The sequence below is a fragment of the Colletotrichum destructivum genome, chromosome 6, assembly GCF_034447905.1.
Source record: "Colletotrichum destructivum chromosome 6, complete sequence".
Classification (NCBI taxonomy): Eukaryota; Fungi; Ascomycota; class Sordariomycetes; order Glomerellales; family Glomerellaceae; genus Colletotrichum; species Colletotrichum destructivum.
In genome coordinates this window covers 1,880,908-1,896,587 of record NC_085901.1, presented here as the reverse complement: position 1 = coordinate 1,896,587, position 15,680 = coordinate 1,880,908, and the positions used below count along the sequence as shown (strand labels likewise).

At 56.2% G+C, this 15,680-nt stretch overlaps 4 protein-coding genes across 4 annotated transcripts; 2 read left to right on the top strand and 2 right to left on the bottom strand.

The window, feature by feature from the left end:
- The first annotated feature begins 863 nt into the window (after positions 1-863).
- Positions 864-5,883, top strand: CDEST_09755 (Putative Type 1 protein exporter). Its single transcript, XM_062925913.1, has 5 exons — positions 864-2,323; positions 2,393-3,804; positions 3,859-4,029; positions 4,122-4,449; positions 4,503-5,883. Exons 1-5 carry the CDS (start codon positions 1,571-1,573, stop codon positions 5,421-5,423), a joined length of 3,585 nt encoding a protein of 1,194 aa, XP_062781964.1. The 5' UTR covers positions 864-1,570; the 3' UTR covers positions 5,424-5,883.
- A 1-nt stretch (position 5,884) lies between these two features.
- On the bottom strand, positions 5,885-7,625 carry CDEST_09754 (Putative tetratricopeptide-like helical domain superfamily, SGTA, homodimerization). The gene is made up of 3 exons (XM_062925912.1): positions 7,394-7,625; positions 6,221-7,254; positions 5,885-6,140 (listed from the first exon to the last, which is right to left on the bottom strand). The coding sequence occupies exons 1-3, from the start codon at positions 7,394-7,396 to the stop codon at positions 6,041-6,043; spliced, it is 1,137 nt and encodes a 378-aa protein (XP_062781963.1). The 5' UTR covers positions 7,397-7,625; the 3' UTR covers positions 5,885-6,040.
- A 192-nt stretch (positions 7,626-7,817) lies between these two features.
- On the bottom strand, positions 7,818-11,790 carry CDEST_09753 (Putative Zinc finger, RING-type). The gene is made up of 2 exons (XM_062925911.1): positions 9,035-11,790; positions 7,818-8,978 (listed from the first exon to the last, which is right to left on the bottom strand). The coding sequence occupies exons 1-2, from the start codon at positions 9,575-9,577 to the stop codon at positions 8,091-8,093; spliced, it is 1,431 nt and encodes a 476-aa protein (XP_062781962.1). The 5' UTR covers positions 9,578-11,790; the 3' UTR covers positions 7,818-8,090.
- A 234-nt stretch (positions 11,791-12,024) lies between these two features.
- CDEST_09752 (Putative glycoside hydrolase family 16, concanavalin A-like lectin/glucanase domain superfamily) lies at positions 12,025-13,622 on the top strand. The gene is made up of 2 exons (XM_062925910.1): positions 12,025-12,364; positions 12,479-13,622. Exons 1-2 carry the CDS (start codon positions 12,271-12,273, stop codon positions 13,516-13,518), a joined length of 1,134 nt encoding a protein of 377 aa, XP_062781961.1. The 5' UTR covers positions 12,025-12,270; the 3' UTR covers positions 13,519-13,622.
- Positions 13,623-15,680: the final 2,058 nt, after the last annotated feature.

The window sequence follows — 15,680 nt, the reverse complement described above, 5'->3', positions numbered from 1 at the left end:
CAGGGCGAGCGGCAAGTCAGGTAGACGAGATACGGTTGGGGTTGACGCCATTTCCCATTTGCCATCCCCCGGCACTGCGCGACCAGTACCAGTGCATTTCGGGCTTGAATTTTCGACAGTCACATAGTCGCAGAGTCGCAGGGAGAAGGCGCGACAGCGACCGGTTCCCTTCCTGCCGCTTTCCCCCCTCTGTCTTATTCCCCTTTGCCCCCTTCCCTCTGTTCTTTCCCGCTTTCCACTCCTTCCCTGTCCGTGTTACTCAATCCCACCTGCCAGGAAAAGTACCCCGTACCTTCCGTCCCTGCTACTCACCGTACTCCGTTCGTTCCGTACCTTCCTCGTCATCGCCAGACCAGATCGGGAAGGGGATTAAAAATACAATACATACCTACCTACGCAAAGTGCCTAAAGGAACGGGAAAGAGAGAAGGAGACATATGGTAATCTGTAGAAAGAGCTTACACATCTACACTCACACCCATCCTGCACCTCCATTTTTCTGAGACGTTCCTTACCCGTTCATCCTCACGTTCCTTCCGCTCAGACTTGTATTCTCTCTCCCCTCCCCCTTCCACTTCCACTTCCACTTCCCCTTCCCTGTGCATTGCATTGACTCGGCACGCGCATATTGCTTTGCATAGGTAGGTAGGTAGGTAGGTATGGAAGGTAAAGGAGCTTTATCTGTCTGCCTGCCTCTCGTTCCGCCCTCTTCCCACCCACTCTTCTCAACAGAAGGGCCAGAATACCTAAGTACCTGGACGGCTCTTTCATTGAATGCTACCTAGGTACCCTAATTAATCACTATTCTCTCTCCCTCGCTTCCCTCGCTTCCCTATTCTCTTCCCCCTTGTCGCCTTGCTGTCCCCTGACACTCCGGGCCGGTGCCCTGCCTTACTTTACTGGCAGCTCTTCCCTCTCATCTTGTCGTTCGATGTCAGTTTCTTTCATTTCTTCACCGTGAGTTGCCTTTCTAGAGGCAGGCAGAGAGTGTGTGTCACGTCACCGTTGTCTCCTGGTACCTGGTCGCCGGTCCTGCATAGATCGTCTCGCATCGCCCGGACATCACCCATCCCAGCTGTCACCCAACACAAACTTCAACCGCTGGCAGCAACTAACCATCAAAACTCGCCTCTCGCTTCCCGCTTCTGCCCGCTCAGTTCCACGTCCGTTCGGCGTCTCTTCCCATCGGTATCCTTGCCACCCGCTCGCAAACCGTAGGGGAAACTTGGGGAAGGAAACGAAACAGAAAACATCCCCAACATCCCCCGGCAGGCAGCCCTTCCCGTCTTCCCCGGCGTGCGCCCGTCCCTGCTTCGGCCTGAGAACATCGGATCCTCCCATCCAGCTCCCTCTCCCATCCCTGACCTGAGCTGTGGCCATATCCTCTTTCGTCTTCACCCATCATCATCGAATCCCTTCCGATTCTCACATCCACATCGACTGTCATTTGCCGGACCCTTTGCCTCTCGTTTCTCAATCGTTGGCAACCCCCTCAACTAGCAAATCCACACGTCCAATCGCCCCAAGCACTCTCCGGCCTGTTCTCTACATCCTCGTCATCACGCGCCACAATGGCATCCCTTGAAGAGTTTATAGATAGCCTTCACTACCTATATCCGGCCCTGGCTTTCACCTACTTCGTCGTCGCTTCTGTCGTTGCGGTCTGCACTCTGCAGACCCTCCGGGCTGCCAACAGCCCAGGAAAGGAGTTCATCCCTCGCTCGTGGATTCTCAACCTCTTCGTCGCCTTCGTCTTGACCTACGTCGCTCAGCTTGTCATCATAGCCATTGAATCCATCCTGCTGAAGGAATGGATTGGCCAGGAGCATCAAGTTATTGGCCTGCTCTCCTGCGTTCTCGTCTTCGGTACACAACTCGCTTTCCTATCTGACACATTACACCCAGTTTGGACACCGTACTGGGGATCATGGCTCATCTCCCTGACGTTCGAGCCCATGATCGCCGTTCCCGACTTGATTCTCCGACGATCCAGCACATTTGATCACTGCCGCATCGGCCACCTCGTCTTCGCTGGTCTGCGCTACTACCTGCTTCTTACCATCTTCTCAGTCTATGTCGTTCAGCGCATTCGGGCCAGTCAGGAGGAGGCTTCGGACGAAGAGCGGCAATCTCTCCTCGGACAAGATGACCCAAAGTCACGCTTGAGTAGCTCTGGAAACGGCAGTCAGAGCTCTGGCTCAGGTTATGGGACCAACGACCCGCCCGAGTCGTACTGGGCAGAGCGCCAGCGAAAGGCCCAAGAGGAGATGGAGAAGCGACTTCAGGAAGAGGGCAACTGGCTTACGTATATCAAGGGTTTCACGGTAAGTCTTCGGCATTGGTCACCGCCTTTATGATGACTGGTTCGTGAGCCACGACTGACTTTGCTCTAGATCCTATTTCCCTACATTTGGCCCGTCGGTCAAAAGTCTCTGCAGCTGCGCCTAGTTCTCGTCGGCCTCTGTCTTCTTGCTGGCAATGCTCTCAACCTGCTGATTCCTCGTCAATTTGGTATCATTGTCGACGAGCTCAAGGATCGGGACTTCAGCGGGGCCTGGATTGGTGTGGCCATCTATGGCCTGCTAAGAATTGCTGCCTCCGATGCCGGTATCGAGTTCTTGCGCGAATGGCTGTACCTCCCCCTCGAAGTCTACGCCGACGGCGCCTTGAGCACGGCTGCATACCGACACATCCTGAACCTGTCTGCCGACTTCCATGACTCCAAGAGCACGTCCGACATAAGCCTGGCCATGTACGGGGGGTCCAGCATTTCCGACCTCCTGGAGTCCATTTGCTTCCAGGCCCTGCCCATGTTGATCGACCTTGTTGTCGCCGTTGTGTACCTGTCAGTCATTTTGGGACCCTACGAAGGCCTCATCACAATTGCGACAAGTACCCTTTTCCTTTTCATCGCCACCAAAATGATCGCCGTAATGAAGGAGCGCCGTCGAGCCCACGTCAACGCCCAGTACGCTGAGCACTACGTGCGCCAGACTGGGATTACCGGATGGCACACCGTCGCGTCATTCAACCAGACAACATACGAGGATGTCCGCTACTCGAACGCCATCCACACCCGCATCAACTGGACCAAGCGTGTTCGTCTCGGATGGTTCACGGCACAAGCGTTCCAGTCACTCGTTCTCCTTTGCGGTCTCTTGGCCGGCGCTATCTTGGCCGTCTACAGGATCAAGAGCAGCAAGGCCACACCCGGTGACTTGACGATGCTCTTGATGTACTGGGCCCAGCTCACCTCACCGCTGCGCTTCATGGCCAGTCTTGGCAAGAAAATCGGAAGTGACCTCATCGATGCAGAACGGTTGTTGGACATCATGAAGAAACAGCCTACCATTGTCAACAAGAAGGGAGCACGAGCTCTCAAGCTTGTCGGCGGCAATGTCGAGTTTACCGACGTTAGCTTCACCTACGACAACAAGAAGAAGATCATCAACGGAATCACTCTTTCCGTCCCTGGCGGCCAGACGGTGGCCTTTGTTGGCGCTACTGGTGCCGGCAAGTCTACCATGTTGAAGCTGCTCAACCGTTTCTACGACGCAAGCGAAGGATCCATCCTCATTGATGGCCAAGACGTCCGTGATGTGGACTTGCACAGCTTGCGCGACCGGATTGGCTTGGTACCGCAGAACCCGGTTCTTTTCGACGACACCATCATCAGCAATATCCGCTACGCAAGAATCACGGCCTCGGATGACGAGGTTTTTGAGGCCTGCAAAGCAGCTTGCATTCATGATAAGATCTTGACTTTCACAGATGGCTACAATACCCGGGTTGGCGAGCGAGGAATGTGAGTGGCTCTCGGTCCCCAAGGGAGATGGTCCATCCAACTGACCGGGTTTAGTAAACTTTCCGGCGGCGAACTCCAGCGTGTAGCAATTGCTCGCGCTATTCTCAAGCAGCCCGAGATTGTCCTTCTTGATGAGGCGACAAGTTCTGTGGACACTGACACTGAACAAAAGATCCAGCAGTCGTTTATGCAGCTTTGCAAGGGACGGACAACTTTCATCGTTGCGTAAGTTTCGACTCCTTGCCCGCTGCGTCAATGGCTTTTTTGGCCCTGTGATACTTGTGGGAGAACTGCGGATCCGCAGCTAATGGAAGCAGGCACCGACTGTCGACCATCATGAACGCCGATCGGATTGTCGTCATTGAAGACGGTGAAGTCGTCGAGCAGGGTAATCATGCTGACCTCGTCACGGCCAACGGCAGATACGCCGATTTGTGGTCCAAGCAGACGTTCCTCAAGCCCAAAGACGACGACTCCGCCGACGGCAAGAAGTCGATTGCAACGAATGGTGACCCCAAGCCAGATGGCACCTCTAAGGGCAACGGCGCGTCCGTCGTGCAGGCCGACCAAGATTCGCAGTCCGCATTGACCGAGGCGGGGAAGGGTAACGAGGGTGTCCAAACTCCCAGTAACCACAAGAAAGAGGTAGAGTCGGCTGAAGATTCATCTTTGGCAGATTCTGACCACTGATTGTGTAGGGATCGCGACTTAACCCTGTTGCGCCCGAGTTCACGCCCAAGTCTCTAGTCCTCGCGAACGCTGCGATTTCAACTCCCAACCATCACAGCGTCCCCAAGCTGGTGACGCCGACTGTCTCGCTCATCCGCAAACCCGCCAAACAAGCTCTCAACTGGGCCAGCGCTACTTCATCATCGGACGACGAGGATTTCCAGACCCCTGTCGAAGCATCTCCCACAAAAGCTGCTGAAAGAGTTCCTCGGTCCACTCTTGGCTCAGGCGTAGTCTCTCGCACGCAAAAAGCATTTTCACCCGGCACGCTGTCTCAAGTTTTGGAGTCCGAGGCCGCCAGACAGGTCTTTCAGGCGGTGGACTCGGATAACGAGTCCGTCCACACCGTCATCAAGGTGGAGGTCCCTCGGTTCAGAACTCCCCATGCCACCGCACGGCGTTTCAACGCAAAAAGCGACTCAATCGGATTGCCGGTGGATGGCTCCGAGGACGGAAGCGATGATTCCGAAGAATCGACACCCGTAGCGACAGGAAAGGAAGCAGAGCGCAAGCAGGAGCTTCGCCATGCTTCTGCCCCGGTTCTGAAAGTACAAGTCGTCGCTCAAGGACAGGAGAATGCGGTGCCTCCTGCAACCATCATTGCTTCAACGATGTCGACAAACGAAATGTCACCCAGGCCCACACCTTGCGTGACGGCCGGACCTGTCTCAATTCCATCGGCCCCTCCTCCACTCAAGGAGAATATGTCACCAAAGCCTCTGGGCCCTTTGCCTGCCTCCGGATCGCAACAATCCAACCAGCACAGGGGCAGGGGAAGGTCTAATCGCGGCAAAAACCGTGGACGTGGCCGCCATGCCAATGCCAGGACATCAAACGTTCCAGGTGCTGCCAGCGCTAAAACTCCAGTCAACAACGATCATCACGCCTAATCTTATCTTCCTTTTCTCCCTTTGTTTTCTTATCGTACCCCTTCAATCACTACATTTTTTCTTTGTTCGGGTCATGGTCCGGGTCCCCTGTATCATCACTGTGTACTATTGCTATCTCACTCGGTGGCGCTCATGTAGCCACTCCATGTGGCAATATCTAGGGAGGGAGCCTGCGCAAGCTGGCGTAAAGAGGGCGAAGAGGCGGTGAAGCATCTCTTTTCATGAAGAAACGGCCTGTCATCAACAGGAAGCAAAAAACGGACAGCTCGGTTTTCATTAGACTCAATGGGGTGGATCAGAAAAGAGACTGGCAAAGTCTCGCAGCTCTTAGACTAGACAAGATGTACGGATACCGGTGGCCGGTTACCTGATCAAAAAGCTTAAGTTTAGCCACAGAAAAAAAGTTCGACAAACTGTTAATCGCCTGCATTTTCGTCGCGCTTTGCTTGACACTGACATAAGATATTCTATTTGATGCATCGGCATCTATCATATCTCGACGTAGGTCGAGTTTCGTAATCCGCTGGTGAATATTTGTCCACCATGCCGTCAAGCATCATGCGGCTTCGCGTTTATCAAACCATATCTCCATCCTCCCTTCGTACTGCGAAAAGCTTCTAAGCAGAGCCTCCGCGGCCGGCGCCGGCACCTCCGCCAGGGGCACCACCAGGGGCGCCGCCAGGGGCACCACCAGCACCACCCATCATGTTACGGGCCCTGTCACCCAATCGTCAGTACTTGCTTTTCCCTCGCGACCAAGTAAAGCGCGCTCGGAAGGAAGGGAAAGAGAGACTTACATGTCGGCAATGTTGGGGTCGGACATGAGGGAGTTGAGGTCGGGCATACCTCCACCGCCGCCGAAACGGTCGGCCATCTCGCGCAGGCGGGGGTTGCTCATGAGGTTGCTCATCATGTCGGGGTTGCTCATGAGGTTCTGGGCCATGCTGGCGAACATGGGGTTGTTCATGATCTGGCTGAAGTCGGGCATGCCTCCTGCACCGCCCGCGCCGCCACCGCCGAGCATGCTCGCCAGGCTGCTCAGGTCGGGCATGCCAGCTCCAGCGCCACCGGCACCACCACCTCCGACGCCGGGGGACTGGCGGGGCAGGTCGACTTCCTCGGCCTGCATCTCCTCGACGCGGCGCTTGGCCGTCTCGAAACCCTTCTTCATGGCCTCACTGCCGCCGGAGCCCTCGTACTCAATGCCCTTGCCGTAGGCCTCCATGGCGCCCTTGGCGTCGCCGAGGGCGAAACGGGCAAGGCCGAGGCGCGACCAGGCTTTCGTGTAAGCCGGGTCGATGGTGACGGCGGCCTCGGCGTCGGCCTTGGCAGACTCGTGGTCCTTGGCGGCGGAGTGGGCGGCGGCGCGGTTCGAAAGGAAGACGGCGTTGCCCGGGTTCAGGGCGAGGGCCTGGGTGTAGAGGGCGATAGCGGAGGGGTAGTCCTTGGAGGCCATGGCGGCGTTGCCGCGCGACTTGAGGGCGTCGGCGTCCTTCTTCTCCTGCTCGGTGGGAACCTTGGAGGAGGCGGTCGCAGCGGCGTCAGCAGCGCCCGCGGCAGCAGCACCGGCCGAGGCACCGGCGGCAGCGGCGGGGGTGGACGCCTTCTTGAGCTTCTCGTAGACGGAGTAGATCTGGTGGAGGTTCTGGGAGCCGACCGAGTCGGCGAGGAGCTTCTTGTCGGTGGGGTCGACCTTGAAGGAGTCGGCGATGCACTGGATGGCGACATCGATGGAGTCCTTGTCGTCGGCGGGGACGGTGCCGTCGTTGACCGAGGTGGAGAGGAATTCGCAGATGGCGACCGCGAGGCGCTGTTTGGTTGTGACTGTCGCCTGTTTCATTGGGAAGTGGTCAGTCAGCATGGCCATGCTCGAAGCCCATTGAGGTTTCCACCACCCTTCCCCCCGCTCTCTCTCTCTCTTGCCGCTCTTTGGAGAGGAGGGGGAGGGGTAGCAGGGTGGGAAAACTTACCATTGTGAAAAGGCCCTTTATATTTGTGTATATACCTAGGGAAGGGGAGGCGAAACAAGCGAGGGGTTGGTTCGGGACGACGGAGAGAAGGGGTATCAAAAAACACGAAGTCGGCTTGGGGGGGGGAGCTGAAAGTAGTGCAAGATGGGAGAAAGACGAATGCGATGTACGTGTTGGTTTTTTTTGGGTCCTGAGCGCCCCGGAGTGACGACGATTGGGTTGGGGTTGGCGGCTGCTCTGCTGGCGTGGACGTCCCTTCTGTGTATCTGACGTCTCTGTTTGGCTGGAAGGTTCCAGTGGCCACGGTGAAGGTGGGGGGGGACGGTTTGCGGCGTTGTAGTTTACCCCGCCGATTCGAGAGGCGCATAGGCCTCGCCTTTATGCATGTAGGCGATCATGTATGTACACGTTCATTACAAGCGATCGCTGGACCTTGTCCTCGTGGGTTGCTGCACTCGATGAGGCGGCCTGATTATTTGCGCTGATTTATAGACTGAAGCTACGTATGAAATGAACGCTCTAGACCGTCGCCGTCCGCCATGCTAAGCATTTAGTCATACAAGAAAATAGTGAAAGGTAAAGAAAGCATCCCTTCCTAGCCGTATCCTGGCCACCGCCAACGCCGATAATATGCTTGTGTGTGTACTGTGCTGTGTGGTATGTGTTCCGCCAACTGTTTCTTTTTTTCTTTTTTCTTTTAAGCAGAAGAGGACGACACGCCATGATTTCTTAGGCGGTCCACGTTCCGAACCCGGCGCAAGGGCTTATTCTGGGCCATGCGGTACTTTGTGTAGAGGCGGAAGGCGTCGCGCAGGACAATGTACATGCAGCCGCCGACGAGATTCCTGCCCCATTGGTCCTGCAACAGGCCAGTCCGCACCTTGAACCGACCGAAGCCACCTACCGGCGTGGTCCAGTGCTGGGGAAGCACCAGGCGGAGAAGTTCGCCCATGCCGGCCGAAAGCATGGGCAGGAGCAGCGTGCTTGCTAGTGTGTTCGTGAAATCCCTGAGACTGGCTTGAACGCCTCGGTGACGAGGGGCCGCGGGCGCCGGTTGTGCGGGCTGCGCCGGTTGCTGGATCGCCACCGGTTCCTCATTCAGGTGAGCCTGCTGCTCGGCGATGACATCCACGGCCTCCCTAGCGGCGTTTTCCCTCTCTGCCGCTTCGTCTTCGAGCGGCTCCACGAGAATCTCGAGATGCGCGACGCCTTGCTCGTCACCCATATCGATCTCCTCGACTTCGACTGCCATCCCAACGTCGGGGATGTCCAGCATGTCGATAGCCGCATCGAGCAGACCCCCGACGATGCCGACGTTCCTGTCATCGTTGTTGGCACCTTCGTTGTTCCCAGCGGGCCGACGCTGACGGTTCCCTGCGGGTCTGTTGTTCGCTGGCGGTGGCGTCGCCACTGGTTCGGGCAGGCCTGCCATCCTGCGCTCCCACTTTTTCTCGTACGGGGTGACGAACTCCTGGTAAAGATTGTTGTACACAGCTCTGATGTAGGGGAAGCACGCCGCGGCGAGCTGAGGTGAGGGGGGCCAGGAGAAGAAGTGGTCGTCGCGCGCTATGTGAAAGACGCCATACTAGAATGTGTCAGTGGGGGTTGCTAAGGAGGGACAGAACGCCGGTAAGAGTTTACCAATGCAGCCGCAGGCATGAAGAAAACGTTACCCAAGACGGGGAACGACTGGCCCAGGATCAGGGCAGGCGCAATCGTGGGCAGGATGGCAACGTGGATCCAGTTGACCATGGGTATGCCCCGTGGGTTGTTGTCATTGAAGAAGAATCGATAGGTGGCCTCGGGCCCAGCGAAAACGCGCACCGCAATGTTGCCGTACATGGCGAGGCTGACCCAGGTGCCGGCGCCGAGGCCCCCGAGGATCAAACCGGGCGACATCTTGCCAAAGGTCTTGTAGATCCTGTTGTTGAGCGCAAGGGCCGGGTCGTAGGGCTCGTCGACATTAATGACGGCCTTGCAGACGGGACAGCGGATCTCTTTGCCCTCGCGCTCCAGCTCCGTCACCCACTGGATCATGCAGTCCTGGTGGCCCTCGAGGGTGCAGGGGCACGGGTCGACCCAGGCGGACTCGGAGGAGCCGGACTCGTTCTCGTCCATGAGACAGATAAAGCACCGCTTCTCGTCATTTTGGAGGGCGGCGGGCGGGGGGGACACGTCGGCCATGCTGGCGGTGAGGCTGGCGGGAGCGAGGGTGTAGGTGTAGGTAGTGGTGATGGTGATGGTGATGGTGATGATGGCGGGTTCGACGTCGATGGTCGGGGCCGAGCGCCTCGTGTGCCCGAGTTTGGGACGGATGGGAAGGGCGCAAGCAACGCGATTAGAAGAGGGCGGGACTAGCGCATGTTAATATACGGGGGATGGGTGATTTGCAGCGTATCCTCTCGGATTCCAGGAGGCAAGCAAGAAAAGAAAGGAAGACTAGCAAAAAAAGTGAGGTTGCGGCGGCGGGAAGATCGTGGGGTTTGGACGTGTGGTGCTTGCACGGGCAGGGCAGCAGCCTGATTGCTGATTGACTGCTGCTTTGCTCGTGGATCGGCAAGCTTGGGCCACTGTGACATCAACCGTCTAACGGCGAGAAAGAGCCGAGGCGCGGAGTGGAGCGCTGCCGTCTGTGGCTAAATGGGGGTTCCAGTGTGGCTCTGCCTTGGTGGTGTGGCTGTGCAGCTTAGTGACAAAATGCTGGATTGCCTTGCACGAGAGGAGTCCAACGTAAATCTGTTGAAATTGTATAGCTTTTTGTGCCCAGTCTCGTTTAAAGCTTTGTCTTTCAATCTCAAGAATTTCAAGATCGTCGTAAAAGAAGACTGACTCAATTTCGCTGATTCATCTTGTCTGGGACACTGCCAAAAACTGTCGCTATCACTTCGATCTGGGAAACACGACTTGAGAACCGTCGAGGCCGCACGATGCTCTTGTGCACTCCAGTCTTCACCATCGTCCCGTTTGCTCTCGTGGCTTCTTTGGTTTAGCTCCCGAGCGATCTTCAGACGGTAGTCGTCGTTGAAGTTGGTCTACAAGGGACGCCGAACCGCATCGAGGGCAGAATGGTGTATGGACGGTAGTCATGTGCAGTGGGATGGGTAGTTTGTCGATGGGATTGACCGGGTCACACTCTATGGATGATGGAACAGATGAGATGGTACCTAGCCAGCCAGCAACCAACTGCATGACATTTTCTGAAGCATAAAGCCGTAACTAATGGGCCAGTGTCTTGGTTGCAGACGCTGTACGATACATTTTGTCGTGGTCGTTGTGGCCGTTGTTTGTAGCGGCACAGTTGTCGCGGTACGTTTGGTGTCGCTCGAACGTTTGGCGCCATCAGAGGCCGGTCACTCGCATCCATGATCCCACCGGCCGACGAGAACGAGGACGTCCCGCGAGCGCCGGAAAGCCACCCGCGGGAGACCGGGTTGAGATCGGCACGATTTGCCTGCCAACCTCGTTGAGATCCGGATTGGAGCCAGCCTGGCGCAATCTTCATCCCCCATTTGCAGATCTGCCGCGCTGCCTAGCCCTCCGACCGCTGCGCGGCGGCTCCTGGCGGGATGGATGGGGGGTGGGATGCCACAGTCCACACGGACTGTGGGCGTTCGGGATCCGACGATGCCCTTGCAGATGTCACGTCGCTTGGCGGGCTTAGTGCGGTCGACAGCGCCAAGGTAGCTGACCACCGGTCTTAAAGTCCGACAAACAACTCGATGATGGGGACTCGGATTTGATCGGAACCCGCGGTGAGTAATGTGCACAGTACAGTAAGATGTCCACTGAGCTTAAAAAGCATGTTTTGTCCGAAGAGCACAGTCTAGACAAGGCGTCGATCAAGAAATTCTGGCTTTGGTTTTTGGCTTTTGAGTTTGGTGGCACTTCTCCGCTGAGAACCCAAGGGTCATGTCTGAATCGTCTCACGGGGACGCGGCCGCCCACCTTGTTTTTGCTGGAGTTTTCGTTTTGTTACTCAGCATCGTCTCAACCCCCTTACTCACACAGTGGTTTGATAGTTCGAAGCTGGGAGAAAGTGTCGAGGGAGTCAGTAGCCTAAGCCACCCATGGCCACCACCACCACCACCACCATGGAGAAGCGGACGGACTTCAGCCACCGAGATTTGAGACTCGAGTGTTGGTCATCCCCGTCTCACCATCCTAGCTCTCATCGAACGGGGCCGCATGCCGGGCGGTCCCATTGGTGCCTCGTGGACCTGACAAGCCACACTACAGGAGAGTGTGCTGGCTTTTTATAGCATGAACGGCCTCCCGGCACGGCACATCGGATGGTGGGCGGTGCCCGGGGAGACGAGTTGTGGGTCGGCCAGGGGGAGACTTGAGAGGGAGACGCACTGTGTAGTGTACAGCCACCCACCCTTAGCACACGCGTCACGCCCTCACAAATCCCCCCCCAGTTCCCCCCCCCCCCCCCCCACCAGCACAGTGTAGGGCGAGTGAGTGGCCGGTGTTTGTGCCTTGGCGGCATCCTCAAACGTACGTCAGCCTCCTTGAAGTCGGGGTGACATTGGCTCTCCAGTCGGTGGTTGGTTGGTTGGCTCGGGACGGCGTGATCATCGATTGGGGTGGTTCTCTCCTAGTCAAGCTCAAACACCAGGTATCCATGTATACTGTATGGCCGTCTCTCGTCGATTCTTCGTCCCCTTCTTTAATGGAGCCGGACGACCCGCATCAAAATAAGGGGGCGGGTTCCGTCGTTCGCGGTCCCTTTTACCAAATAATACTCTCTTCAACTCACTCTCTTTTCATTTTCCTCAACCCCCTCTTGTTGTTCTCTTCTTACCCGTATACTTTCGTTGAAGTGAATTGTTTATTTTGGAGGGGTCTTCCTCGTCGTAACATCACACTCAAACACAATGGCTTTGTCTTTCGTTCGTCAAGCGTCACTCGTTGCTCTTCTCGCAACCTCGACTCTGGCTCAAACTTTCACCGACTGCGACCCTACCAAAAGTAAGTTTTGAACGGGCCCACGTGCAAAAACCGAGGCTATTCCCGGGTCCCGCCGTTTTCGCTTTTGTCTCTCTTTCTCTCTGAAAGTGTGTTTACTGACATGAGATCCCGTAGAAACATGTCCCGCCAACGCCGGCTTGACCAAGAGCAACTATGAGGTCGACTTCACCAAGGGCGCTGACAATGATGCCTGGTCCGTCACGGCCGGCAACATCTCCTACACCTCCGAGGGCGCCGAGTTCACCCTTAACAAGAAGGGCGACGCCCCGACCATCGAGACGTCGTGGTACTTCTTCTTCGGCCGCGCCGAGGTCGTCATGAAGGCCGCCCCCGGCACCGGCATCGTCAGCAGCGTCGTCATCGAGTCCGACGACCTCGACGAGGTCGACTGGGAGTGGCTCGGCGGCAAGGACGCCGAGGTCCAGACCAACTACTTCGGCAAGGGCAACACCACGAGCTACGACCGCGGCGCGTTCCACACCATCGCCGCCACCCAGACCGAGTTCCATAACTACACCATCGACTGGACCACCGAGGCCGTCACCTGGTACATCAACGGCGCCCTCGTCCGCACCCTCAACTACGCCGACGCCCTCGGCGGCAAGAACTTCCCCCAGACCCCGGCCCGCCTGCGCCTCGGCATCTGGGCCGGAGGCGACCCGGACAACAACGAAGGCACCATCACCTGGGCCGGCGGCGAGACCGACTACACGAAGGCGCCATACACCATGACGGTCCAGAAGGTCGCCATCACCAACGCGAACCCGGCCAAGTCCTACACCTACGGCGACATGACGGGCGACTGGACGAGCATCAAGATCGAGGCCCCCGGCGCCGCCACCGACGACGGCACCAACTCGGGCCAGAACGACACTTCCTCCGCAGGTAACAACTCTTCCTCTTCTTCTCCCTCCACCGCCACCGAGACGCCGTCCTCTGGATCCCCCTCGCCCTCGGGCTCCCCGCTGAGTAACTCGACCGCGACAGGATCCACGCTCCGCCCGACGGTCTCTGCCACGGCCACCCAGTCCGGCTCGGCCGCCAGCGCGACCGCCTCAACCGCCGCCGCTGCCGGTGGCAAGTTGCTGAGCGGCTCAACCGTCGGCACTGGCCTCTTTGGAGTTGCTCTCGTTGCGATGGCTGGTCTGTTTTAAATGAAATGTGTAAATCCTTTGGGGGGGAGAGTAGTGTGTATGTAGTTCTTCCACCACTAGTTAAATAATTCAGGACGAACTGTGTCCCTTTTTTTTTTTTTTCGGTCATTCCGGTTATGTCGAACAAACCCCGGGACCCGGTCCGCATAGTGCTTCGTCCCATGGCCGGGCTACTCCGTCATTTTTCCCCATGTCAAGAAGGAAAGAAAACCCCGCAAGGAAAGTTTGAGACTAATTGTAAGATGTCTCTTCTGCCCTGCGCATCTGTATGAAATTTCCTATTGTGGTATCCAGCAAGTTCTTTTAAACCCCTGGGCCTGGTTTTGCCGCAGGGTTAGACTAGGTAGCGTGACCCTAGTCCAAACGTTGACTGGCTGGAGTGAAGCCTGAGTACGATGTACTACTGTGTATCTACATGAGTAACTACCATAGTGCTTCTGCGAAAGTAGGTGTGGCTGCACCTCCACATTCTATCTGACATAGAGTTAATACTTTTGCCAGCAACCACAGTGTTCCGTACAAGGTCTCAACGCCGACAAGGAGTGTATTCTACATTGTAAGGTTTCGGACCCGGCTTCGCTCAACTCGCTAAAAGCAAGATACCACGCCTTTCGCATCAACTTTCATTGGCCGATGCGGGGTTTCTTATTATTCATGTCCGGGGACGTTGCCTTCCCATCGTCTATTCATTGAAGGATCTGACTGCCGTTTTACTGCCTTTCCTCTCGCTCCGTGTTCACGGGTGAGCACTTTGGTTGTCATGCCGATGTCCCTAAGCCAGGAGATAGCCCTCGGGTCCCTCCAGTGAAGGGGGCTAGAACATGATGAGTAAAATCGAACAGTGAAGATCACTCATCACAAATTCAAGATTTTGGTGCGGAACAGTCCAGTCTGGCCATTGGCCTAAACCTTATATCACTGTTCTTCTCATCCTTCCCTCGATTGACTCGGAGACATCCGGAAGCCTCAGGGCCCCTCCCCGTTGCTTTCTCCCACCGGCCTCGAGTCTAGAGAGACAGCGCATGAGAAAACTTTTCAAATAAATTTCTGTCGAGACAAGAATACTGGCTCTAAAGCTTTGAGGTCCCGAGCACCCGCGGCGTCTAGACGAAGAATCCTACATCGGACCAAGTCGATCCCTGGAAGAAGCTTACCTAGAAGGAACAACCCTCCCCCTTTCTATTGAGTCAAACACGGGATACCTGTACACTCAGTGCCAGCCGAGTTGGTTTGATTGTGCATCTTCGTCGTAATGCTGCGTGCCTATTGCTTGGTTTCATCGAGAGGGTGACAAGCTCCTGCTCATGAGTCGAGAGGCGCACATGGGAAGCGGTTTTTGTCCAACATGGCAATCATTGCCAAGGGGGTTTCCCTATGCATGATAACACTCGAATAGTTGTATCGACAATCTTGTCGATGTTCTCCGTCATTGTGGGAAACCCTGCGAGACTCCATCCACGAGCAACAGGGCTAGGCCTCTAAGTCGAACCTAGGCCACATGCATTTACCGGCAACTGTGTCCCTGGGTTCCCAGACCGAATCAAAGCCGCATTAGAGCAATCAACCGGTTTCCCGTACAGTATTTACTCCTTTTATTCGAGATGTACGGGGCTCATCAGCGCGATTTTACTCGGCGAATCCGAAATGAAGCCTGGCTGTCGTGGTGTTTGTTAGTTTTTCTTAGTCTCACAACAAGTCAGTCTCCTTAGTTCTAATGCCGGAGGGAAATCTCCAACATCGAGGGTGTTGCTCGCGGACTTGGCCTCCTCGGCCGCCTGGCTGAGCAACAGGTCAATGGCGGCAAGGATCTACCAGAGACGTCAGGGTCAACCAAGGTCCCCACAGATGATAGCAGAAAGATCACGGCGCCGAGGTCCACCTTGAGTAGTGTTCTAGCACAGTAATTTGCTTTACACACGACAGATTCGACCGAACATTTTGTGCATGGGCTTGACGACTTAGCAAAAAAAAAGCTTTCCTCGGCCCCGTGGACAGAACGAGACTCTTTGTTACCCCAGTCACCACTCAACAGGGCTACCTGAACAAGCCATCAACTATACGAGTCAACCTTTTCATGAAGATCTACAGCTCCAGATCTAGATTCGAAAGAGGAGCAATCCCCTAGTTTCGTAGCTGGGATCGCACGCACCTCATCAACAATC